This window comes from Trachurus trachurus, assembly GCF_905171665.1.
Source record: "Trachurus trachurus genome assembly, chromosome: 17".
NCBI classification, from domain to species: Eukaryota; Metazoa; Chordata; class Actinopteri; order Carangiformes; family Carangidae; genus Trachurus; species Trachurus trachurus.
In genome coordinates, this window is record NC_139900.1 from 22,709,679 (window position 1) to 22,737,058 (window position 27,380).

Consider the following 27,380-nt stretch of genomic DNA (forward strand, 5'->3'; position numbering starts at 1 on the left):
TCCGTTTTTCACAGACATTCAGAAAATTTGAAATGTTTACAAGCAAATTCAACCACACACACACAATGCGACACAACATTTAAAAATATCTGCTTTTATTTAACCTTTAACGAAACAGGTTCAGAAGTAACACGTCAACCTATATAATGATGTGTAAAAATGTAATAAGGAGAATCTCAAGAGACAAAGCAGACGTACGTTCTTTGGCTGCAGAGGCCCGCTGGAAGTCAGTGAACGCAGCATGAGGGCTGAGACACCGACTGAACAGAGGAGAGAAGCTTTAAATGCACTGACTAGCCTACATCCCTACAGTGAAGAGGTATTAATGTCAAACGAAAAAACATCTCCAAATGGAGATAGCCAAACTAAATGAATATTTACCTCTTGCAATGACATACAGCATTATTAGTTTTCCAGTGATTGTTTTCTGACTCAGTTTAAACAAGCAAGAATAGCAGTAAAAATGGACTACAAATTATTTTGCTCATAGAAAGAAAAGAAAAGAAGCATAATTACATAATGGTCCAAAGAAATGCAACAAATGGAGGACCTGATATAAAAATACTGACCAAAAACAGAGTAAATAACTTATAAACCTCCTGTCAGGCTGCAAATGCTGTCCTATGCAATACAGTGACGTTTTTTGGGAATATCCTGAGTGTGTAGACTACAAGGTGAACTTGACTGTAAAAGTAAAACTCCAAGTGCATTTTTAAATTATTTTTTGTTGCACCGATCACATGACAAAATTGAAACACCTGAGTCAAATGGTCAAAATAGTAATGCTGAAGTTCCCCGTGGTCAAGCTGTGTGAAACAATACATTTGTCCAGGACTAACTTGCATAGGCAGCACAAGAAACACAAAACAATTCTGAACTGGGAACCAGGTATACAACATCCATCTTATTCAGCACTTTATTTTATCTCTTTTTTTTTAATAACTATGAGAAAGTAAAAACTAAATAGGTCCTGAAAGACTTCAGAGTTAACAGTCATTGATTTCAAATCAAAATGCTTTAAAATGATATATATGTTTAGACAAAGACATCGAAGAAAATCTCGACTCTGGAAACAAAATTAGTTTTTTCAGAAAGCACACACTCTTCTGGATATCCTCTTGTGTATGGGATTGTGAACAACTACACACTGAAATAGGACTTCATTTGGGGACATTATTTTGAAAGACTCACCCTTACATTCAAACTGTTCAATGCATGCTAAATGCTGCCTGGTTTATTTTTTCCAAATGAGATGATGGCCTAACAGAATTTGATATGTGCAATCCATAATTAGAAAATAAAATGAAAGTCTGAGAAATCTGCCGTGTGAAACAGAAAAAGGCATACAAGAGTGTATAAGTAGAAAAGGTATTAATAAATGTAGTATAATTCTATATAAAATAATAAACATTTGCAGCAGCACGTCTTTTGTTTTGATTTCCTCCTCTCCAACCAGAACTGAAGGAGACATCTGCCCAAGGCAACAGGAGGTACTTGCAGCTGGGACTAGAGAAGGAGGGGACACTGATGTAAAGGGACTTGTTTTTATTTACCAAATACATTAAGAAAATAAATGTTAATCAAACGTGCGTAATGTATGTAATTCTTCACTACGTGATTGCAGTTTGTCATAATAAAAGGCTGAAGGAAAAACCTTCCCTCTTTCTCTTATCCCCTGTGATTCACCATGTAAATGCCTGGAGAACTACTGTGTACAGTTTCATACTTACCGAGTCTGAAAACGAAAAGCATATTACTGGATCGAAAACAAGCACAATCACGGTTCACTGAAAGCCTACAGGTGCAGTGCACTGATCAATTATTTGCCCCTGAATAACTGGGGGTTCCTGTAAACATTCGACGCACATAATGAAAGTTAACATAAATATGCTGTGGTATAATGTCAATGAACTACAATATTTAAACGCATGACAAAAATACATGTGTTTAAATGTGCTACTATCACATTGCACTGCACAGAACCAGTAGGCTTTACAGTAAGCTTATCAGTCAAAACTTGTTCCTGTCTAAACTAAACAAAGGCATATCAATTAATGCTCCAAATACAGGCTGTGTAGGCGTCCTCACCGCAGCCTCTTGTAGGTGCTGGTTAAAAGTTAGAAATGATGATGCTGACGACAGTGACGAGCCTTAGGAGGCAGTGACTCCTTCCCACTCCACCAGATACTGCACCTTGCCGTCAAGGGTGACCCGTCGGGCCAGGACTTTATACTTTTCACCGCAGGCCAGGCGCCCTGCTGCTCCAAAATAACTGCTGATGGAGCTCTTGAGGTGGGAGAGCTGGCTGTTGGGGTCCATGCCATGAACTATGTCTGTTGAGTGAAGCCCTGGAAGGCTGCTCAGCATCTCCACTGCTGTGGGGTTGGGGTCTGCATGGCTGAGAGGGGGGATCTCCGGTTTCAGCCGTGGCCGCCCACGTTTCCTCTTTAATGGTGGAGAGGAAACAGGCATGACGCAGGGTGCCGTGCGTGTCTTGATGGAGCTACAGAGGCTGGGGGGTATTTGATAGGAAAAGAGGAAGTTAAAAAACTGATTTTGGTTCTGAGGGAAATAACAAAAACAAAGTCTGCAGAGAGCGTGAAGTGCAAATAACATGGCTAAGAATCTTAATTTATGCTAGTGGCTCTACGAGGCACAGCGATGCCTTGAGATAGATGTTAATGTCACCATTTTGTCCCTCGTCCATAGCAACAAGCTGATTTCATGAAGGTATAATGTTTACCATGTTCAAAATAAGATTCCAGTTGTGCTGAGGTAAACATGCACATCTGTACCTACAGCAGTTCATCCAATAGTTTTTGACTTTTGACTCAAATCCACAACCATCTACCTCAAGGGGGCGATAGAACAAAAGCTATAATGATCCATAAAGACGTTAAGATTCATCCACTGGACCTGTCTGTGCAAAATATGACGACAGTCCAGACAATAACAGTTGAGATGTTTGATCAATGCATTCGACCAACTGACAGAGCAGCATCGCCACCTATTGAGCCACAGACGTCAGAGCCAGAAAGGAAGAAACACTGCAGCTGCATAGCAGGCATACCTGGACTGTCTTGAAATGCTAGTTGAGGTAGTTTCTGAGGTGCTCAGGGCTCCTATGGATTCCACATCTGAAGTTTGTGAAGAAGACAGCAGAGACCTTTCACTCCTGGCGCCATGGCGGCAGTGAAATGAAAGAGAAGGAAACAGTTTGATAAGAAAAAATTTGAAAAACAACCTTAGAGACAGAAAGAGAAAACTGCTGCCATCATTGGAATTGCATCCTTTTGTCGATGTCAACATGTTTTTCTGACAGCTGCACATGGCAAAACAATGACAACAAAACTCTGAAGAAGAAAGTACAGGAATAAATGGATCAATTAATTAATTTTGATAATTTGCTGATGTTTTCTACACCAATGCATCAATTGATTGAAGTCAATCGATATCGTTTCTAATCTTGTTTAGGACTACATTTACACCACATTTCTTACTTACTTGATAGAAGTTAAGTGATCCAATGCATGGGACCCTAGTGGTAGAGGCTTTCTCATCTGTCTCATCTGCTGTCAATGCAAAATAAAAACTGTTAGCGTCCGTCAGTGGGTTTCTTTGTAAGTTAACATGTTCTCAATGCACCCATCAGGAGTTACCGTTCTCCTCACAAGAGTGGCCACATGTCGAGATGTGTGCAGAATAATGTAATTATACCCACCCCTTTCAAAAGTTACATACACACCCAGCTCACTCCCCCTAAGACATGCATGCATGCAAACACACACACACACACACACCTGGGACAAGAGTTCACTGGAGCGTTTTGGTTTAGCCAGAGTTTCCAGAGAACGAGCTCCTTGCTTCCTCTTTTTCTTCTTCTTCTCTGTGCCATTGGTTAGAGCAGTCCTGAAGCACAGGAACATAATGTTTTCAACTGTTTGACAAGGAGTTAATTTATAGATATAGATGTGCTCAGTCGCATCAGCGAAAATTAATTAACTTCATGATTTAAAGTCAAGACGCTGAGGCTTTTTTTGTCTGGGTGATTCACAGCGTACCTCATGCCAGACAGGGCTTTGGCGGACTTGCATCCCTTAATTCTGATTTCTCTGCTGGCCGCCTCATTGGAGTTCGGGGGAGCAGGAGGGAATCGGATCCTCAGGCCAAACAGGTGCTTCTTTCTCTTTGACTCCTTCCCCGACACGAACCTGGTAGAGACAGTCATGATGGATAGGAGCACACAAGAGATGATTGGGCACTTTCGGACAATCATCAAAATCACATACAGTCAAATAAGGAAGGAAATAACTTACCTGCTCTCGTTGTTGTTCAGTGCCTTCAGAACACTTCCATATCGCTCCGATATTTCAGTGTTGGCGAGCTGCAGATACAGGGGAGGGGGAGGATACCAAACAGGAAAGTCAGGATGCAGGGGGGGGGGGGAGAGCAAACACAAATCAACAACATCAACCTGACAGCCAGGGTATTAGAATTTGGAAAATAAATTAATCTTTAAGGACAGGCTAGCAATGTGGTTTTCTTTAGCTGCTACACATAATGGACACCTAGTGTGTGCCTGCATGCACATTTTCCCACATTGTTGCCACTGCTACAGTGTTATGTTGTTGCATATTGCCACCTATGCATAGATACAATATAGCCAGGTACCCAGAGAAGCATTAAGGCAAGGCACTTTGGAGCCGACGTTAATGTCAAGTCTCGAGATGTTCTTATACCATTTTTCCTCCTACTGATATTGAATCCAATGCCTTTGAAAAATGTTAAACAGCTGTGTAACCCTGTATGGATGTGATGATATCTGCCATTGTTGCATGGCACAGGTTAAAGCCATAATGCTAAACATAAACAAATACATAGGCAGTGGAAACAATTTTAATATGGATCAACAAGCTTGGGACAGGATCATTTCTATACAAATGGTGATTAAATTATCCTGTAATCCAGCCGTCTGCTTACAGGGTTCATTCTGGGTCTTATCTTACTAAACATATGGAAAACAAACTTAAAACTGGGCTGGGCTCAACAACAAACTGTGGCCTTCTTCAAACCACAGGATTTCTGCAACAGTAAGTAACCACCGGGGAAAACTGTCTTCCCAGAATAAGTTCAATTAGTGCGATTATGTGTGTTTGTTTAACGGAAAGCAATTTTTCTTAGCTGCTCTCTGACAGCAGTTACCAGTGGCTGCACGGTGCACCATCTTGTGTTGCGTTTCTGAAACGACTGAGAATTTACCTCTCCGAGCTGCAGTCGCTCCCAGCTGTCATTGATGTAAGGCATCAGCTCCATCTCCGAGTGATAATACTTCTTCTTGTGGATCACACTCAAGTTGTACAGGCTCAAGTGTGTAGCATCCTCCCTGAAACATTTTAGTAAAAGCAGTGTTTTCTTAACTTAATCTGGTTCAAAATGAATGTCATACAGAACTAATATGAGTAGAAAAAGCAAAAATTGTGGGTGTTGGTACAGTAGCAGGGCCACTGTGCCTTAGGTTTCTAGCAGTTGGTGTAGGATGTTAAATTCTATTAAAACATTAAAGCAGAAGTAAGCGATCCGGTCGTTTTGGCTAATGCTGCGTTCCGGGCAGGCTTTTGAAACTGTAAATTACAGCTCCACGTCACGACTTAGTAGCGTTCCAGGCAACCCACTCGTGTTTTTCCGACCTGTTTTACCTGTGAAAGTGCACTATAACGGCCACTCGTAACTTCCGACCCGTGAACTCGTACCAGATCGAACTGGTACAACTTCACAGGTCGGAAAAACACGAGTTACGAGTTGCCTTGAACGCACCATAACGTCTTGTCAGCCGATGGAGTTAGCAGCCCCCGCCCTCGTCATGGATCTATTGGTCCTCGTCCCTGCACACACAGCCCTTCATGCCGTTCTCTCTCCTCATTGGATAAAACTTGTAGGATACGAGAAAAGTTTTCTCCCCGGCTCAGAGCAGAGCAGAGTGACTGAGAGACCCGTGTTTCGGTCCAAACACTCTATGTAAGTGATTGCTGTCGGAAGATATAACTATTTAAGACTTAGATTAACACAAAAATATCGCTTACTTCTGCTTTAACTACTTTAGAAAGACTGACAGTCACATGAGACATGTTTGTGTCCGAGCTAAACACGTCTTGAGATTCACCTACCATCTGAGAGGCAGTCGGGTGAGGTACTCTGGCCCATCATTGCAAACAGAACAAATAAAGAGATAAAACCTGAAGGCAAAAAAAAAACACACATTACTCCAGTAGCTGGCTTTATTTTGCTTTGAAATCATTTGTGTTCAAAGAGCAGCTTTGGGTATCATTTCACATGATCAATTTACTGTATTTTCTCTAGCAAGGCGATTTGGAGTGATCCACACAAAGCAAGAAAAAGATTTTCAAAACTATTAACCCGGGCTTGTTTTCAGGTAGCACTGAGCTGATGTACTGTTCTAATGTTTGCTGCAGTTTAACACCAAATATACTGATTCAGAAAGACAACCAACCAAAGAAGAGCTTTTCAATAACCATCATGAAAATATTCTCAAAATCCGCACCTATCTCCGTAGAGCATGGGGATCTGTAAGCAATGGAGACAGGCCTCGTGGAACCACTGCTCACATCTGTTACACTGCAACATCTTCAGGTACCAGCTAGAAGGAAACAGATGGAGAGAGTGGTGAACTGCTCTGGCATGTGTGATACATAAAATTCTTAAAAAACATGTACATGTTGGAAATTTTGTATTCAGTCTGTCTTTGGAAGCATGAAACGCGCCACTCACTCTCCTGGGCCCCCACAGTAGCAGTAACACTGCTGCATGTTAGTCTTGTGGCCTTGGTCCCACACCAGGTCCTCTAGGTCGTATGGGAAGGACAGGTGCAGCCCCGTGTGCTGCTGCTGCTGATGTGGTTGTTCTTGCTTAGGGAAACCTTTCGCTGACCCTCCCCTCCTGTGCGCACTCCCCCTCTGTACCACACAGACAAAAGAGTGTTTAACCCAACATAAAACTATGTACACAGATATTTACTCTATAGATTATCTTATCTCTCTTTTCTCCTTCATGCTTCACAGCTAAAGCAGGGTAAATAATGAGTCTGACAAAATAGCTATGTATCAAGTAAATACACACGTATTTAATCAAACAACTTCAACTAAAGGATTTGTGTCTGTGCTGAAAGAAAAAGCTGTACCTTAGGTATAGAGCTTAGCTCGCACTCTGAGCAGAGCCACTTGTCATCCGAGTCAATGACAGAGGCATCAATGATGGGTGAGTGGCACACCTGATGGTAACCTTAAAAAAAGACAAACACATTTAAATCCAGCTGGGTCAAGTTTTCAAAATTACACAGAGATTAGAGCTCAGTACCAATTTAAATAACAGTGGTCATTGTGGATTAAAAGAGCAGAGACGATGAACAGTACCATGTCCACAATTGTCACAAATGACAATCTCATTGGGTTCCTCTGAAGTCTCATCCTGGCATATGGAGCACACAATGTCATCGTCCTCATCATCGTCATCATTTTCATCCCCTGAAACACACAGAGACCATTAAGGCAAAGAATCCCAACTCTTTTACAACCAGCCTTTTACATACGCCTCAATGGTATGAGAGTGGCAGCAGATATTTTAGATATGGATATCTCAAACTAGAAAATCAAAAATGAAAATGGGAACAGGTGTTTCATAATATCCTGCACACCGATATTCATTATTTTTAATCCATAAAATTCAGAAAGTGGCTGCCATCTAAATGTCCATGCTTGGCTGCTGCCAAATTGTCAGCTGTCCCAACAGAACAATAACAACAAAAAATATGATGTGAATATTTTCACATGGGCCAAGAACACAATCGCCAAACCACTAATCGAAGAGTAACCTAAATACCACACTGTCGGTCTGTTGCACCACACCCAAAGGTAACGTCAGGGTGTAGTAGTGAAACAGAGCGTGTCATGTCAGTGCAGATCAGTGAGAACTTCAACCACTGGAGGTCAGCACAAAACAAGGCTTTCAACTGATGGTAACTTTTTGAATACTAATGCACTGAACAATTTGAACATACAGCTGTGCAGCAACATACTGATTTTTTAATCTAATAATGGATATTTGTCATAAATGTTTGTTTGTTTTTTCATTCAATACAAACCAAGTTAAGCTTTACTAAAAGAGGGAATTATGCGTCATATTATAACTGCATAAACCCTCTTCGTGTATTCCCCCTTTGCTCATTTTCACTTGTGGTCGACGCACTGCTGCTGTGTCAATACCAGACACTGTGGACAGTTAACTGCCAGTAACAAAAGTAGAGAGATAAGTAGGGCAGAAGAAGGCAGACAGGGGTGTGGACCGCATCCAGGGTTTTAAGCAAAAGTACTTTAGCGATTCCCGACACTGAATTTTTATTGAACAATCACATTTAACATGTAAAAATATAAGTAGAAACATTTTACCTGTCTGAATATCCTTCCAAAGGACCCATGACTTTGAGCGATCCTCAAAGACAACAAAGCATCTCCGTTTGTCCCGGTCAATCTGAAAAACACATGAAGAATAGATCCTAAAAATGGGACATTGTTCTTAAAACCTGCCAGTCACACTGCCCAGGAATCACACATCCACAGACATAAGACAACAAATCTCATCAAAACCTCATGAGTTTGACAATAAGAATCTGATGGTAGTGATAAAAAATAATCTAATTACAGCACCAGAAGGAATGCTTCGCTCACACTAACCTTTGTGATTGTCCCCAAGTAGAACAAACCGTCTGACCACCGGGCCAAGACATCTTGTCCCTCTGTAAACCTGCCAGACATGTCGTCCTCTCCATACTCCCCTCTAGCAGACAGGCTTGTGGGAGACAAGGACACAGCCTGCTGCTGCCTCTGGGGGTGGGCTCTGAGATGGGCAGACAGGTGGTCCACAACCCCTGAGTCTCTGAAAAACATGCAATTACAACAAGGGATGAGCTATATCATAAATTAAAAATCCTTTCTTTTTTTTTTTCTAGATCATGGCATATTTTCATTCTGTGCATAATTGCCTAGAATTGCAAAACTGACCACATGTTTGATGTGCAACAGGCAACTCTTTGATTAGCTCTGATGCAATTTCATTATATTTGATAACAAGAGAAATAACCTGCTGATAAATATATGCAATATTGTTGTGCACAACGAGGAATGTAATGATAGATTGTGTGGTTACAGAGGAGCTTACAAAACAACGCCTCATGCTGAAACACATGACATTTCCCCTCCAGTGGGTACAAACAACAGGTGATTATACTCTAATTAGTGCTAATTGGCAAGTAACCACGTCCAAGCAGCCAGCGCCATGGCGGTAGTGCAATGCTGAGCATTTCCATAACACATCGGAAAATTACCAATGAAAGGCAGCAGTTATTGTACCAATACTGATCATTCACCTGGCTCACAGGTTAAGAAGGCATTTGATTGTCAGTCACAGTTGGTAAGTTGGTAATTCTACAAATTAAGCATTTGGTGTTTTCCGTCTTCTGTTGTTTATTGAACTTTATGTATTAGGTTTTGTAAGAAACTGGAGGTTTTAGTTTTCTGCTTCCTCTGAGCCTCAGTCCGTCAGTCTGAGACTCCCTTTGTTCGAGCACAGGGTGAACATGATCAATACCAGCCACAGGAGAGGACACATGGGCAGCCTGAAATAGCCTTGGAAACTGAAATGTGGTTTTATAAATTAACAGTCGGCAGCGGGAACAAAGTGTAGGCATGAATAATCCACATGCAGAGCTGTAACCCTCGCCAGGTCGCTGACCGTCGGACCCACACCCCCCAACAGCAGGAAAACATGATGACAACAATACCTCATCGGTCACCTCCGCTTCTACCCTCAACTCGTACGACGAAATAACGAATAAGATGTGGCCGCTGCTGTCCCGCTCCTACTGCTGCTGGATACACTTCAGAAGTGCATCGCGAAAACTTGCGGGGCTCGGGTCTTCTTCAGAAAATAACAAACGGTTCATTTTCCCCCCGCACGTTCGCCATTTTGGTTTCCCGCTGATGATCGGGGAGTGCATTATGGGAAGAGCTGAGCTGCTGCTGCTGCTGCTGCTGCCTTCATCTTTTTTCAAACATTTGAAATTGTAGGCAGGGCATTTAGCTACAGCTACTTAGCAGCACAGCATATCCGTTCTTACAGGGGCACAAAATGTACTTATTGTTGCTCAAATGTAGCGTCTTCTCTGTGGAGTTTCTTCCACTGATGTGGATGTAAAAAAAAAAAAAAAAAAAAAAAAAAATTAACTGACGTTTTCAGCGTTATTAATTAGCGGTTAGACAGTTTCAGAGATTAAGCATGTGTTCATTCACAATGCTAATAAATTCAATGAAAATGGTTTAGTTAACTTGTTCAGATTTTGGCCACTTAATTTTGCTTCAACATTTCGTGAGATTGTTTTTATTTTATTTTGGATGTGATGACCGGAAGTTGTGTTTGGCGCTGGGTAATGTGTTGGGCTTTTATTGTGAAGGACTCGGCGGAAGCGTGTACTTGTGCTCGGTAGCATGACCCGGTCACATCTCCAGAGTTAAGCAACCATTGAACACAAGAGACACAGCGATAACACCGGAGCCTGTGAGGCACCAGTGACTGCACTTTGACTCACATTTCTCGTCATTTTGGTTCACGACCTTAAAACTTTAAAACGCCTAATAGCCACAAAGAAAGCTGCGCGTGCGCCCTGAACCTGCGTTTTTTTTTTTTTTTTTTTTTTTTCAGCGTGAGGTATGTTGCTCAGCTTGAAAATCGGCAGCTGCTGCAAAGAGCAGAGGCGCAGCAGGCAAAGTGAGATATCAAAACGGTCCACACGGACGAGACGAGCCGACAGTCCGGACCGCGGATCGTTGTTGTGGGGCTGAGACCGGCGGGGGATGCTGTCGTTTGTCCCGGTACCGTGAAGGAGAACCAGTCGGTCTGGGGTTTTGAGTGGAAGCCGCTTTCTCCCATGTATTTTGGATGATCTCCCACAGCCAGGTCCACGTATTGAGATGATCTATTTTTGTGATGGCGAAGGGTCTGTTTCCACGGGCCTGGGTGAAAAAGTCTTTCTATTTCCAGGTAATATCACAGGTCGGTAGTTGTTGTTATATATAGCATGCCTATATAATTATTTTTTTCCCAGCGGGTTGTGACTGTGAGTTTGTGTGTAATGAGGTGGTTGAGGTGTCACGTTAGAGTGACAGCTGGCAGTTAATATCAAACACCTCCTGCTGCTCAGACGGGGATTGTGGGTTGTTGCAAAACACCTGAGGAATGACACTGTGGATTAAAGATTATCATGACAGTCTTTCCTGCTGATCCACAGTGATTTACAGAGAGCAGAGTTCAGGCCTACCTCTGAGTGTGTGTGTGAGTGTGTAACTGTGGCAATTGATGCCAGGATTTACAACCCAGGCCAGGTCAGAGAGCAATCTCTGTTTGGTTCATTTCATATCACTTAATATTAAGTTAATTCCTCCTCACATTACTGAGGAGCTTGCCAAGACTTTCACTCTCCGCCCACAGTTGTTTTCAGTAATCCTTTGGTGTGGATTTTAAGAGTTGAACCTTCTGATTTGGGCACCATTGGCCTGCTGCCAGCATCTACAGTACAGCTCTGTAGGCTACAGTAAGGAGATTATGCCAGAGGAAGGTTGCATCTGCTCTGGGGACGAGTGTTGCACGAGTCGACCACATGATTACAGTCAGTGCGGCTGAAATCCTCCTGAAAGGTGAAACATGTGGGCAGAGGTGATTTGCTCAACACTTGAAAACAGTAGCCAGCATTTTCCCTGTGGCCTCGTGGTCGGGTAAATTTCAATAAGATCAACCATAATTAGGCTTCATTTCATCCTGTATGAAAATAAACTGCTCCTGTCCCACGCACTTGCATTGAGACAGCACTACAATGTGCAAGCTCACTCCTCACAATTTCCTCAGTTCCTATTTTGGCCGCAAAGAAAAAGAAAAAAGGAAGGCTAAATTAGGCTGAGAACATTTTTGGGCTGTTTGCAGCTGACAGAGCTCTCAAAGTAGTTTTTTTTAATATATATATATATATATATACATATTTAGGTCAACACACCTACACAAAGCAAACCCTGACTGGTACCAAATCTAGTAAGAGTGTGTTGGCAGAGGTCGAGTGTTTAGGTATGTCACAGGACACTGTGCCTGGTTTGTACAAAGGTCCACAGGCTGGCTGCTGGTAGAAGTACACACCATGTAGTTTTACCAAGTGTTTTTTTTTTCCATCTGTGCATGAATCATACAGCTACTGCACTGGACCAAACCATAAAGCCACATAACCTCTATACACTTTAGATAGAATACATGGCCTCTAATTTCAATGCTCTTTTTGAAGTACCAGAGGTTAAAAAAGCCACTTGAAAGCCAGATTTGTATTTTGTGCATTTCTGTCTTTCCTGTTGGGTCTTTGATCTTTGATATCAGCATTGTGGTTCTTATGCGCTCGTAACTTTTTTTGCTACGTTAACGGGGACCTGCTTTTAAGGCTTGGTTTAATGGCGTCTTTTTCACTCTGAGATGCATCCTCAGAGATGCAGACTGAAGAGGACAGCCCACTCTGTCCTGAGGAGCTCTGTGGACCCCAAAGAGCAGGAGGAGGGAGGAGAACAGGAGGACGGAGGAACCGCCACGGCCCTCGTTCCTTTAGCTACAGGTTGTCCCACCTGCAGGGGATCATCCCTATGTTCCCCGGGTCCTATGTTCCCCACTTTGTATGGGACCGGGGAACATAGAACCCTTTTTCTAAAAAAAAGGTCCTATGTTCCCCACTTTGTATGGGGAACATGCAATTTTTGTACCCACTTGGAAGTGGAGTTGTGAGGGACTTGGCATATTTTTGCCTATTTTTGAGTGAGAAGTTGAGTTGTGACTTTGAGCGAGAAGTGTAATTGTTCTATTGGTTGGGTTTAGGCAATGAAGAAAGGAGTTGGTTACGTTTAGTAAAAAGACCAGGTAGAGGCTAGACAGGCCAGATAGATGGAGAGAGTCCATCAACCAGCAACAGCGGGGAACATAGGACCCTTTTTCAGAAAAAGGGTCCTATGTTCCCCAGTATGTATTGCAAACGGGGAACATAGGACCCTTTTTGGGAAAAACAGGGAACATAGGACCCTTTTTCAAGGGGAACATAGGTACGCTCCCACCTGCAGTGTGTGAGGCTGCGATAGCTCAGGTCTTTTTTTGTGTCCGCTGAAGAGACTCGGACTTTACGGCAGTCGATACTGGATGAGGGTTAACGCTGGGTAACTGAATCTAACCGCTGACAGCCGGTAACTCTGTAGTTTACACTATGGGTTTAGTGGGATGTGTCTTTGCATATTTCACTCAACTGTTAAAGTTTTCCTTCCTGCAGCGCTCGTTACCATCATCAGTGTTGACATCAGTATCATATTCACTCTGCTGCGCTCAGCCATGTCATGCCTATTCATACCCATTTCAAGGTCATTATTTCCCTTTTCACTTGCATTTAACCATAAATGTTTATGTATTTCTTTTTTATTATCTTTTTTAAACCCCCGTCCTCAGGGTCATAGTACGACAACAGTTTTACAGCACACACTATGCGTTCACTATGTGTGAACTGTTTGCAGTACCTCTGTCATACGGTTTGTCTTTTTAGACACAGACACTTGAATTCCTACATGGTAACCATTTAGTTTACCCAGTGTTATCTTAGCTGAGTCCACTGCTACGTGATAGGAAGAGGAGACGCTGTGAAAGGCCACAGGGAGTAAATGAACAATTAGGCTCTCTGCTGCTCAGGTTTCACTTCTTTAACGCACAGGCTTCATCATGTGTTCGCAGACACACGCCGAGACACACCGTCAGACAGACAACGTGAACTCATGACTCGGTGTCACTCGCCTGTAACAAACACCCTTTTATTCCGCCGCTTTGTCCGCGCGTGCGTGTCTGATGCACATTCGGCTTGCACACACCTTCGTACATGCCAAAGGAGTGAGATTTGATCGTAGAGTGTAGTTGCTTTATACTCCCTTGATACCTCCTGCTCCCTCCCCAGAGGCCCCACTATCTGTTTGTTCATCTCTTCAGGACACAGAGCATTTATAAAGAAAAACACACACACACACACACACACACACACACACACACACACACACACACACACACACACACACACACACACACACACACACACACACACACACACACACAGCAGCTCTGCAGAGGAGAAATCTCTCCAGCTCTGAGCTGCTGTTAAAGCTCTGACAGCCTCCTCCTGCCAAGAGATGATTTGGTGAAAAGCACCAAAGTGCATGAGAGGCAGGAAAATGATGTTTTTCCTGTACTCAGCCTCTGCTTTTCTGTGAAGCCAGTAGTTTAGGATGGGGATGTTTTACATATTTTATGTGAACTAACTCCATGAAAAAGCCCAGGACCATCATTAGGGTTTTGTTTATTGTGTCCAAAACCTACAAAGTCGTATGCCCCCCCTTCAGAAAAAAAAAGAAAAAAAAGTATAAAGAAGCAGAATCAGTTACTGTAAACCAACTGTCTGTGTGTGTTCTGCTGCAGCTTGTATGGGCCCAAAACAGACAAGAGCTTCATTCCTGTTTACAGTAATTACATCACATCAAACACAAAAAGGCTTTTGACTTGGTCCCTACCTCGCTGGGTGCATATTTTTGTTGGGATTCGGAAACCGTGCTGAAGCTGTGCGGAGAAGCCCAGCACGCTGCCAAAATACACACTACACAAGCTGTTCCTGCCATGTGATCAGAGTGAGAGTCAAAATCACTTGATCCCCCCCAAGTGCTGTTACACTCCCTGAAGAAAAATGAATTGCAGTTTCGCTGTGGTAAAAGTCGCATACTGAGGCTGAAACCGCAAGTTCGACCCAAATTCCTTGTCACCGCTCCATTTCCCCTTCTAGCAACTTCATAATCTTTTTTTTTATTTGATTGCATTGCAGGAGGCACTTAATCTACACAACTCACAAAAAGTTATAGATATTTGACTTTTGGGTGATATTTATGGAAAACGTAAACCTGCTGATGACACTCTAAGCTCAGTGGACACTTTGCCTGTTTGAAGCCTCGCACTGGCCAAGTAATAAAAAAAGTCAATAAAAAATACGGCGACCCCAGCTCGCTGTCTCTCATTCAAACAAAAGAACCAGCAGGTGAACATATTAACTGCTATCTCTGCCCTTTAATCATGGGATCCATGACCCAATGTGATTACACAAATGAAATAATTATCAACCTTACAACTAACAGGAAACACAACTCATGGCTCCTACAAAAGTTATAGTGCATTTTAGTTGCGTTCTGAAATTAATTAATTAATTCAAAAGCCTATCGTCCCTAACCTTTTGTTAGTAGTGTAAGTAGCTATTGCTGAAATGAGCATTTTATTACCTGATTAATTTGTCAGTGACTAAATAGCAACTCCAATAAAATGATACACATCTGTTGTCAAGTGGAATTGGTAAATGTTTAGTGGTTTGTCAGAAGCAGTTGAAGATGGCACAGTGGTCACAATGAAAGCCTTTGATGGTTTGGGTTTCAGCCATACGACCGCTGTGAGGTTCACCTCTTTAGCTCAGATTGAAATATCTACCAGATACATTTCAAGTAAATGTAACACTCACGGTCCCCAGTGGATGTGTCCTAGTGACCTTGGTAATCCCCTGACCTTTTTTCTACCTGTAGAGCTGCCAGCAGGACCAACTTTCAGCTCTGTACTTATTCCCTTAAATACTGATGACACGTTCCTCAACCTCAGCTTCACTTTGTTTCAAGGACCAGTGAGCAATTAGTCATCATCGTTAACAGCTATCACTGTTTAAATGTGAGTATGCTAGCATGCTCATACAAAGCATTTACCTCGAAACACCACTGTGCCACAACGTACAGCTCATGGCTGCTGACTGTGTAAGGTATAATGAAGAGGGAGAAGGTTGTTAAATAAACCCAGACAAGATGGATTGAACCCTGAGGGGTTTCAATCTCTCCTCCCCCCCCCCCCTTTTTTTTTCCTGAAGCAGTAGCCTGGCCGATCAGACTGCGTCCCCAGTATAATACTGTATAATACATCCATGGTCCCCAGCAACGGTCTGTTATACAGAAATATCAGACATTAGGATGCAGTGACTGACCAATCAGAATACAGCATAGATCCGTGGAATAAATTGTAATATTTACTGACTGTTTATACGGCTGAAATGATTAATTGAAAAACAAATTTTCCCATTTCTCATCAACTTCATATTGATTCTATTTTGACAACAGCAAACATTCGCTGATTGGTAGTGAAGGACCTCTGTATACTGTGTTTTCTTGTCTTTAAATCTAAGCATTTGCAAAGTCTAACTTCCACAACATGGTAAAAGAGAGGGGTTGTATAGTATCATCACATTTCTGTGGCACTCACAGACTGCATTTGTTTGCACAATGTGCCTAGAAACAACAGGACTTGAGACATGTGACATGTTCATCCCGGCGTGACACACATAACAGCTCTTTTTCTTTTCTAAGCCGTAAACAGAAGGCACCTCCAAAACTAAAACAAAACAACAAGCTTAATGAGCTACTGTTGCCAGTAGCGACTAATCAGCCAACCAGTTCCTTGTTATGGGACACCCTATAACATCATGGGGTCACCGTGGCAACCTATTATGTGATCAGGCTTGATTAGGATTTGCCTCATCTAGACTCTCTCACTGTCCTGCACTTGTATTTGATGTCATAGAGGTTCTGTATGTAATCAATTGATATGATAATATCATATATCAACATGATGAACATTGAGTAATGAAATGAACGTTTTACAACAGGGTGATCCCTCCTGTTTCAGATTTGGGTCCATCTTTTGTGTTTGTTTGTGCTTCGCTCTTCCCAGGCTCGGATCTCCTTTGTTCGGGTGAAGTACCTGTTCCTTACATGGCTGACGGTGCTGGTGGGGAGCTGGGTGCTGTACGTGCAATACTCCGCCTACACAGAGCTGTGCAGAGGACACGAGTGCAAGAACGCCATTGTGAGTATCTGCTTTATTGGCTCGTTTCTCTACTTGTTCAGACCCTGTATCTCTGGGCACAGCAATCCTTCCAACAGCACCCCAGGGGACACCTGAGCTACAGGCCGTTACAAGATCACGGCAACCCTCAAGAATCTAAGTGGTTGTGGTTTGAAAATCCTCCTCAGGATGTAATCTGAGCTCTGTGCGGACAGTGACATTTTTTTTATTTTATTTTAAATGTCTTGTCTAGATGAAAATACTCCATGTATGTCCCCTATTTTCTGAATGTGAGATACCCTGGTCCTAATATACTGGATAATAGAATTACACTTAACACTTGTCTTCTCTTTCTCCAAGTGTGATAAATACAGGAGGGGAATCATCGATGGCTCTGCCTGCAGCAGCCTGTGTGACAAAGAAACGCTCTATATGGGAAGGTGTCTGTCAGTACTGCCAAACAACCAGGTAGGAAAAATATACAGTGTGCTATTGAAGTGGTTATTCAGTGGCATGCAGAAGTTTGGGCACCCCTGGTCAAAATTTCTGTTAATGTGAACAGTTAAGCAAGTAGAAGATGAAATGATCTCCAAAAGGCATAAAGTTACAGATGGCATATTCCCTTTACATTTTAAACAATATATATATTATTTTATTTTTATTTTTATTTTTTTGTCATCTTTTACATTTTCTAAATGACTGAAAAGGAAAGGGGCTTGCAGCAAAGGTTTGGCCACAGTGCATAGTTAGTACCTAGTAGCCCCCCCCTTTAGAAACTATCACAGCATGTAAATGGTAAATATCTTGTCTGATACCTTGGTCAAAGTTATCTGAGAGCTCAAGTCGACTGGGTTTCCCTTTCTTTTGCAGGCTGCTGCTTTGTTCCCCTTTTTCAATCTAAAATTGTAGAAAACAAAAATAATACACGGATATTGCTTAAAATATTGCAAAAGAGTGTTTCATGTTTAACTTGATGCCTTTTGGAGATCATTTCATCTTCCACTTGCTGAACTGTTCAAGGAAACAGAGATTTGGACCAGGGGTGCCCTAACGTTTGCATGCTCCTGTATGTGTTCAAAAAAAAAAAAGAAAAGACCCCAACTAATCAGATCATTCATAATGTTCAGTATGATAAATGTTTCTCTGGCACTGTGCTGTTGACCAGGTGTACACAGGAAGTTGGGGAGACCACGATGGGATCATCCGCTGCAAGTTGGGGGAGATTGTGCACTACGAGCTGGGCGAGGAGCCGGAGCCTCGGAGAGAGACCCCTGTGTTCGACAAGCCCACCAGAGGCACATCGGTGGAGAAGTTCAGAGAAATGGTCTTTAATCACCTCAAGGTAAGAGACCGTGGATGTGGGTCAGAACCAGGTGTGACGCCTGAAGCCTCAGTCTCTCAAAGGGGTTTTCACACCGGCAGGGCTTTGTGTTGGTTCTAGTTACCGATCCAAATTATGAACCAGCCGGTGAGTTCAGACCAAAAAACCAAAAGGTTCAGAATCTGAAAAGTCTGTTTTCAAAGGAGCCAAAAAATAGTTGTTTCTTCTGTGCGAACCGTGACATCATCAGTGGGTGTGTCGTATTCTTGGCTGTGAAGACGAGCAGGAAGGAGGAGAAGGCAGTGACTGACAGCATGGAGAAAAGGCATTTGTCGTGGTCTGCTAAAGAAACTACATGTTTGGTGGCATTTTGGGCGTCTAGAGAATTTCAAGAAAAGCTAGAAAGCAGCACAAGAAAGAATAAGTTGTATGAATTTCCCTTTGGGGCAAATAATTAATAAACTGAAGGATGATAACAGAGACAGCAAAAGAGCAAAAATGTTGCCACTGTTGTGTTCACTTCCACCAATTATGCAGAGTAACGTCGGCCCACTTTGGTTCTGCGTAAACTGGTTGTGAACTGGTTCACCAGAAAGCACAGAGGTTCTGAGACTCCAGAACCAGAACCAGATCCGTGTCTGTCTAAGCACCCTCAGTGTCTGTCTTGTCTCTCTCCATCTCTCAGTCCAAGCTTGGAGAACAGGCCAACCTCGCTACCCTCGTCAGCCAGATCCTGTCCGTCGCCGATGGCAACAGAGATGGACGGGTGTCACTGCCAGAAGCCCGCTCGACGTGGGCCCTCCTGCAGATGGACGAGGTATGAGAACAGCCAGTGAAGTGAGAACATGGAGATCTTTGTTGTTCTGCTCACTGGGGAAACACTGTGCACAGGTACAGGGCCGTTGCTAGGAATTCTGGGCCCCCTGAAAGAATACTAAAGTGGGCCCCTGTCCCCTGACTTTTCCACTTTTTTCTTAGACTACGTATTATCTTTTTTTTTATTTACTTTGTTTTGATGCTAATGCAGCATTACTATTAGTCAGGGTCTTATGTAGAATAATTCAGTCATTCAAAGATTAGACCACTGGGGTTTTTTGTGGGCCCTTCTGGGCGCTGGGCCCCTAGAATTATCATCACCTTTCTCCCCTACACAACGGCCCTGCACAGGTATGACAGACGGATGAACGGGTTTCTCTTTGTTTTTCGAGGTGCTGCTGGGCCTGCTGCTCCAGGACCGTGGACACACCCCCCGCCTCCTGGGCTACTGCGGGGACCTGTACATGACGGAGCGGGTCCCCTACGGGCCCCTGTACGGTCTGTCTCTGCCCTGGCCGCTGGTGTCCTGGGTGCCGAGCGGTCTGCAGCGCCGGATGGACCAGTGGTTCACGCCGTCTTGGCCTCGCAAAGCCAAGATCTCCATGGGCCTGCTGGAGCTGGTGGAGGACATCTTCCACGGCACCTACGGCAGCTTCCTCATCTGCGACCTCGCCGCCACGCATTTCGGTTACACCGACCGCCACGAGCTCCGTCTCACCAACGCCCGAACGGTCATCTCCGAAGACGAATTCAAACGCACCATGCGAGCGCTGAAGTGCGAGACGGACGCCGACTGCGTGTACGGCGCGGACTGCCGGACGTCGTGCGACGTCACGGAGCAGAGGTGCAGGGAGGAGCCGCTCCAGCCCAACCTGGCCAAGGCGTGCGGCGCGCTGAAGGACTACCTGCTGCGTGGGGCGCCCTCGGCGATGAGGGAGGAGCTGGAGAGGCAGCTGTACGCGTGCATGGCTCTGAAGGGCAATGCTGGACAGATGAACATGGAGCACTCGCTTATCCTCAACAACCTGAAAGCTCTGCTGTGGAAACAGATCTCACACACGAAGGACTCATGACGAGGAGAAGAAACCACTCCGACATGAAGCCAGTCAGTTCTCCACATGGAGCTGAGTAGTAACAATGCTGTGATTAATGAAAAAAAAAAAAAAGAAAGTAATTTTTATCAACTCTTAACACTTATGAATGAACTGACCGATGGAGACTCTACCTCCTCCGTCCCAGTTACACATGTTGGGGGCCTGGAAAACACGTCCGTGTATGTTGCAACACAACACTAAAAAAGAAACAAACTGAATGATTGCATGTTGCCATCAATCGCACTTAAGACGATTCGTACAGCCACATTTTATTGTATTGTATCGTTCACCACCGTGGAATGTTTCACTGTTGTTCGTCTCAAGAGCTGAGAGACTACATTGCTGTTTTTGCCACAAAATCATGCTGATGTGTGTGTGTGTGTGTGTGTGTGTATGTATGTGTGTGTGTGTGTAGGGGGGGACTAACATGGTTCGTCAGAGGGGTTTATTCCACTTAGGAGAATAGGGTTTATAAAAATCTGACTAACGGTTGTACAAAGGCTCCGGTTTGAAGTATTGAAAGTGTAGTATGATCAAATATGTTCAAGTTGTTTGTAAGGTTGCTAAAGTTACTGATGTTCTACAATTTTAACAAACCCACAAAAAGTACAAAACCAGCAATATATTTGTATTTAATCTTAAAAAGAAAAAGAGGAGATGAAATTATTCCTAGGTTAAAGAAAAGTTGTATTGTTTTGTTAAAAATTAAAAAAAATAGCAGGGACTACTTTCAGCTGCGGATTAATACAAAATTAACACACCAGTGAGTTTTTGCATCAGCAGGATGTAGGCTAATCAGCGTTCATGCTGTAGGAATGTGTTGCTGTGTTTGTTGTTACACGGTCTCAGTGGAGTCGACAGCACAACTGTTTTAGCCTCGACTTCACAGGCCGAGTGAGATTGGTTCATTGTTGGATTTGGTCCTTTGAGGGGATTATGTGACAATAAGAAAATTATAGAAGGCCACCAGACTTAATCTTGAACGAGGACAGATTAGTGATGAAGGAGAATTTTGAATAATTAGTGGAATTAATCTTTTTTTTATGAAGGATTCAGTGTCAAAGAGCACTGATGCTGTGTGAGGGCTTTTTCTGTAGCCGTCACTCATCTGGTTGATTTACATGGAGCAGTTCAGGAGCTTCAGACTGGACAGTGTGATGGTATTTGTCAGTGCTACACAGGATTCATACTGTGCATCTGTACACCTGTAACCCAAGTGACATCATCATCAATGCTGCATTAATGACACGGAGAAAATATAAATGTATTTTATTTGCTTTGTGAATGTTCTCTTAGGCCCAATTCCGATTCTATTTTTCAGCCCTAGCCCTAGCCCTACCCCTAGCCCTTAACCCTTGCCCTTGAAACGGAGCTACAAGGAGTAGGGTTGAAAGTCAACCCCTACGAATTGGGACACCACTTCAACAATCACATACGTCATCAGTCGTCTCTGCTGGCTTTCACATAAGCAGATGTGACGAGCTTTTGCCACAAATCCTCTATTCAGAACCACGTTAACTTAATAAAATAAAATAAAATGTAATGAAGAATGATCGGTTCATTGTAAAACATTTATTTATTGATGTAAATGTGGTGATTTCTGTATAGGCTACAGATCCCCCAGGCAGTGCTCCTGTGTCCAAAACACATGAAGCTTCACATGAAGCTTTGCACAAACAAATTAATGCGACAATTGTTACATTTCATCAATGAGACCAGCATTTATCTCCTAAAAAGAATGTAACTACGCGGCGGTAAACCTTTAAAACCCTGCGGGTAAGTTAATTAGCGGTCGTCTTTTCTACCGGGACGAGGTCGGGAGGTTGGCCGGCTGACAAGCTCTCCGGACGTGGAGCTTCACTTCTCCGAAAAACATCGGAGCAAACGTCTAAACAGCCTCATGTGGATAAACCGACCGCACATTGGGGATCTAAACAGCTACTTTCTCGCATGAAAAAATATTAAAACTTAACAAAGTGACGTAATAACAGCGCTACAGTGAGAAATAAAACAGCTGCCGGTTGCCGCAAGATGCATTCTGGGAAACTTGCCATAGCCCTCGGTCCGTAGTGTGCCCCTGAAAAATCTCCGTTTCGAGGGCGAGATAGCCCTACCACTTCCCCCTAACCCTCGTCTGGACCAGAATTGGGACACCCCTACCACTTCACGTGAACGCGCAAAACGAAGGGTTAGGGCCAAGGGCTAGGGGGAGAATCGGAATTCGGCCTTACTATTTTTCACTGAAAGAGTACTTGTGGTACTGTATCACATTATTTTTGGATTTCATCCGTCACAGTGCCAGAGATCATGCTGAAGCCGTTTTTTGTGAATGTTAACCACCGGCGAAGGTGGAGATCTTAATCCAACTGTGTGGGTCACGTGTTGAATGCTGTATAAAAGGTTGTTTGTTTTTTTTTCCCATGATCCCTCCTGAACATTTGCTGATGTGAAGTAACTGTGACAAAGTTGACAACCTAAACCACTTTGAAACAGACGTGACCTGTACAGCATGATGAGCTTGTGGTCAATGCTGCTGTTTGATTTTAACAGAAAAATGTTTACTTATTGAAGAAACCAGCATGATTTTGCACAATTAAACCACATACCACTTCACTGTAAATTGTCAGATCTGTCGAGATTTATACTTCACCGCACCGCAATCCAGTATCTCACTCATGGATTAAAGATTAACACTGTAAATATGTGTCCTGGGTGAAATGAAAGCGATCAAACACACAAAGCCAAGATGATCCCTTTAGGAAAAAAAAACAGTATTGACCGATCCAGAGACAAAAGCATGAGTTTGAAATAAATTTATTTGTCTGTGAAGTGTGGTGTGTTTTTGCGCCGAGGCCCAGGGCCGAGCCCCTAACCGTCCCCTGCCTCTTGTTCTTGTGCTCGCAAGAAACTGGCCTTTTTCTGGGCGACGCGGTCCTTCCTCTGAGCCAGAGATAACTTGGCGCGGTTCCACCTGCCCGGAAAAAGCACACAATAAACGCTCCATTAACATTCAGCACAGACGTGGAGAGAAATGTGTGTCTGCTGGGAGCTTCTCACTGTTATTTAATCCTAGAAGAGGACGCTCCCTGTAAATGAGGTTAGTTTATTTTCCCCAGGTACCAATGTTTTATGGACTTCATTGTCACGGTCCCGGTAAAAATGCATTACACTACTCCTGGCTCGGAGAGAGAAAGGGCAACGCAGATATGGAAAGAAGTAGGGTTGGAAAATTCTGGGAATTTTCAAAGTTGGAAACTTTCCATGCGAATTAACGGGAATATATGGGAATAAATCAGAAATTTACAAAATTGAAGGTTGTCCCTTAACAGGTAACTTAAATATTAAAATATATTGTAGCATAATCTTGGCTAAAACAACCAGATTTAATGACAAAACAAAATATTTACATTTATGTTTGGATATGATACAGTTTGTTTAAATTACCCCCAAATTCCAGTTAATTCCCATAAATTCCCAATAATTCCCATAATTCATTTTATTTTATTTGTTCAGATCCCCATTAGCTGCGCTCTAGAGCACCGCTAGTCTTCCTGGGGTCCACAATTCCTATGGAAAGTTTCCAATTTGGAATATTTCCAAAATTCCCCAGCTTAACTTCCCATGGAAAGTTTCTGGAAATTTACTGGAAATGTTCCACCCCTTTGCAATCCTAGAAAGAAGAAACCCACCTCTTCTTCTTGACGTCTTTTTTGGGTTTCTGTTCGTGGACGGGGTTTGCTCTGATGGCGGCGTGTGCTTTTTTGTACATTTCTTCTACCTGAAATGAAAACAACAGACATGTTTTACACACCGGGCTTTGCCATTTCACGTCGCGCACGGCAAATGGGTCTTGCTTCTCTCAGCCCCGTCTTGAAAGGACAGAGAACATCAGCTAATGCAAATGAAGGACCAACTACATTTTGCTCAGCGTACTTTGTATCATCATCAAGAAGCAGAAAACACTGAAGAATGACTAACTGGACTGAATACGGACTTTCAGTGACTCAATCTCACCACAATGACAATATTTTTCCATTTCTCCAACAGCGGATGAGGCTGCAGTTACAAGAGCATCAGTTCAGGTGTGAGCGGAGTGAAGTACTCTTTAAATAGACTGTGTCAGCCTTTGTCTTCAATCTGGAGTTGTGGTTAAAAACCATGTAAATGTGCAGTATTGATTAAGCAACTGTGGAGACATGCCAGTCATTTAGGGCTGTAAACCTTTACTGTTAGTGTCACTTGTGATGTCATGGTTGAAATTAAATTGGCTACAAATGATCATCTTATAAAGCTCTGGTGAGTTTCATATAAAACTGAAAATAAGTCACCGTTTCTAAATGACCTTGAATCACTTAAGCGTGTCTTTCCTGCTGTCTCCTCACACTCACTGGCATGGGTCGTACAATACATGTGAGACGGCCAGCTGACAGCTCATTTCAGTCGGATATCAGGAATAATTTAAAGATAACCTGTCACCAGATTCACTGTTGCTCCTGTAACCGCAGCCACTTTGCTGTATCCAGGTCTCGTATTTAGTGTCTCGATGTTTGAGAGGTGTTTTTTTTTTTATCTCACCGTGTCTGGCGTCACGCCGTTCTTGATGAAGCGAGAGAACTGTTTCTTGTAGGCGTCTTCGTCCTCCTCCATCAGGTAAGACATGTAGTCGGCCACGTTCATGCCCATGATGTGTTTCCGATGCACCTCTGCGTTGAACTCCTTGCTCTCTGTGTCGTAACCGGGGAACCGCTTGAGACTGCAAATATAACAACACATCAAAAAATGAGCGACGGGAGACGAGACGATGCAGCATTTTGAACACTTTGATTCTCGGCGGAAAAAAAACGAAGCACTTTTAAGTTTATCTGCTTCTCCACACAATCTGTTTATGTGACTGTGCTGGTTTTCCTGACAGCGCTCTACCAATCGTTACACAGTTAAAGAGGTTAGCGTTGGTTCCTCTCTCTTCTCTCAGCCCCGTCTTGAAAGGACAGAGAACATCAGCTAATGCAAATGAAGGACCAACTACATTTTGCTCAGCGTACTTTCTATCATCATCAAGAAGCAGAGAGGAACCACTAACGACTGATCAAATCGTTTCACGCGAGGTGCATGAACGCGCCATACAGACCTGTGAGGAATGGCCAGCCCTCCGTCGACCGCCCCCTTCAGAGCTCCAAACACCTTGTTCCCCGTGGTGGTCCTGGTCATCCCCGCGTCCAGGTAACAGGTGAAGGCGCCCGGCTGGCCGTCGACGCTCTCCACGTTGAACTCATCCCCCGTCACCTCCACCTGACCCTCGTACACCTGGTCCATGCCGAACTTGTGCAGCAGCTACGACAAGGAGGAGGAACATGAGGCAAATCTGTTCCAGTAAAGATGCGGTGATTTCACACAATCGGAACCTGGAGTTGCCGCTGCAGCACAAAACTCAACACACAGCCTCTGCTGACATCTGCAGCTTTTCTGTTTCTGTGTGTGTGCGTGTGTGTGTCCATGTGTGTTCTTACCCGGCGAGCCAGCAGCAGCCCGGTGCAGTAGGCTGCAGCGTAGTTTGTGAGGCCGACAGTGATGCCGTACTTGGGCAGCTCATGGGAGTAAGCAGCACACACAATCTGGTCTCCTTCAATTTTTGCATAGGCAATCTAGATAGATAAAGTGGAGGGGGGGGGGGGGGGGGGGGTTAAGTTAGGTCATTTTCAGCTAGTGGTCTCACTGGTGTTAAGTGTCTCCTGCAGCACTGACCTGGCAGCAGATGTCCCTGTTGGAGAGCCTGACGATCATGCGGTACTTGGGTGTGTTGTACTTGTTCTTGTCCTGCACAACCAGGCGCTTACGAGCGAAGAAGTCAGTCTTCCCCTCTGGTTTGAAAAAAAAAAGAAAAGGCAAAATGAGTGGTTAATGACATTTAGCAGGAGTTAGTCTTAGCAGGGTCTGTGTAGCTGGCAGTGAAGCATTTACCTCTCCTTCTCCTGAACTTCACCTCATATCTCTTGAAGTAGGCCTTGTTCTTCACCACTTTGACGAAACCCTGTGTGTGGGGGTGGGGGTGGGGGAGACGAGCGGTCAGGATCATGTCAGCGAGGCAAAGAGCAGAGAAATGCACATAACACACAACACAACACACAACATTACGTCCTCTCCGCGTTGAGCTTCGCGTAATTAAGTTGACAAGTGTCACAGAAATGCGCCTCAGTGAGAATACAACACGTTTCTGAGTGAGGTTTCATCAGCCATGAAGCGCCACGCTGGAGCCGGGCAGCAGCTCACCGGCCCCGGCGCAGCCCAACATCCGCCAACATCTGTCCCGCAGCTGGCCGCCACCGCTGCTCCGCCGCCGGACACATCCACACTCACACACACCGACAGCACCGCGGGGATATCGGGTTGTTTTACACACCATTTTGCGGAGATTTTTGCTCCTCTTCCTCCGGGATCCAGTCGCTGTCTTCGGGCTGCGGAAGCTTCCTGATCCGGCTGACGTGACGTTGCAGTTTCTCGTTAACCGGACGTGGCGCCGTCGGCGGCCGGCAGCGCCCCCTGCAGCACCGGAGGACAGCTGCACACATGGCCCGACACATAGGGCCGACAGGGGGCGGCAGCGACACAACCAGCGGGGGTCCACTCAACACTTGGACAAAACTAGTGTTTTGTCCAAGTGTTTTCTTTTTCGTGAAGGTTATGACAATTTCATTAATATAAATAGACAGCTGCTGAAGGATGAGGATGAGCTGTTGAGCCAATTGGTTGTCAGATCTTTCCAGTAAAACAAATACCCTAACAATGGGCTTTGTAGACAGAGTCCTGCGATAATGCCACCAGCTGTAGCTGTGGACACACTCTGGGCTTTAACATCAAATTGCTGCCTGCTGATCTAAGAACAGCAACATCATTAGGGCTATTAAAGTACCTGCCGGCCTATTCACAAGCCTTACTTTTGCTTAGGATATATCAATATGACATTTTTAATTATGGAGATAACAGAAGAGGTTATAGTCAAATTATCTTTATTGTCCCAAACAGGGAAAATGGTTTGCAGCCAGGAAGATGCACACACAGAGATATTCAAACACACTGTACAATTCAGACTGAAGGCAGACTCCAAAATAAAAGAAGCC

The 27,380-nt window shown here is 43.8% G+C and overlaps 3 protein-coding genes across 4 annotated transcripts; 1 reads left to right on the forward strand and 2 right to left on the reverse strand.

Annotated features, from left to right (window-relative positions):
• Positions 1-134: 134 nt before the first annotated feature.
• On the reverse strand, positions 135-10,049 carry mtf2 (metal response element binding transcription factor 2). 2 transcript variants are annotated; one of them, XM_083990604.1, is made up of 15 exons: positions 9,851-10,049; positions 8,745-8,946; positions 8,460-8,541; positions 7,428-7,538; positions 7,196-7,296; positions 6,787-6,971; positions 6,560-6,655; positions 6,165-6,233; positions 5,260-5,383; positions 4,317-4,384; positions 4,062-4,211; positions 3,801-3,909; positions 3,505-3,569; positions 3,071-3,175; positions 135-2,512 (listed from the first exon to the last, which is right to left on the reverse strand). In XM_083990604.1, the coding sequence occupies exons 1-15, from the start codon at positions 9,853-9,855 to the stop codon at positions 2,152-2,154; spliced, it is 1,833 nt and encodes a 610-aa protein (XP_083846730.1). In that variant the 5' UTR covers positions 9,856-10,049; the 3' UTR covers positions 135-2,151. The 2 variants fall into 2 exon arrangements, with proteins under 2 accessions (XP_083846730.1, XP_083846729.1); XM_083990603.1 differs by having other exon boundaries at positions 3,505-3,572.
• A 744-nt stretch (positions 10,050-10,793) lies between these two features.
• Positions 10,794-21,952, forward strand: dipk1aa (divergent protein kinase domain 1Aa). The gene is made up of 6 exons (XM_083991091.1): positions 10,794-11,106; positions 16,921-17,055; positions 17,395-17,502; positions 18,200-18,376; positions 19,041-19,172; positions 19,564-21,952. Exons 1-6 carry the CDS (start codon positions 11,053-11,055, stop codon positions 20,242-20,244), a joined length of 1,287 nt encoding a protein of 428 aa, XP_083847217.1. The 5' UTR covers positions 10,794-11,052; the 3' UTR covers positions 20,245-21,952.
• A 1,111-nt stretch (positions 21,953-23,063) lies between these two features.
• rpl5a (ribosomal protein L5a) lies at positions 23,064-26,781 on the reverse strand. The gene is made up of 8 exons (XM_083991092.1): positions 26,663-26,781; positions 26,224-26,293; positions 26,008-26,123; positions 25,773-25,907; positions 25,394-25,596; positions 24,841-25,018; positions 23,955-24,043; positions 23,064-23,236 (listed from the first exon to the last, which is right to left on the reverse strand). Exons 1-8 carry the CDS (start codon positions 26,663-26,665, stop codon positions 23,134-23,136), a joined length of 897 nt encoding a protein of 298 aa, XP_083847218.1. The 5' UTR covers positions 26,666-26,781; the 3' UTR covers positions 23,064-23,133.
• Positions 26,782-27,380: the final 599 nt, after the last annotated feature.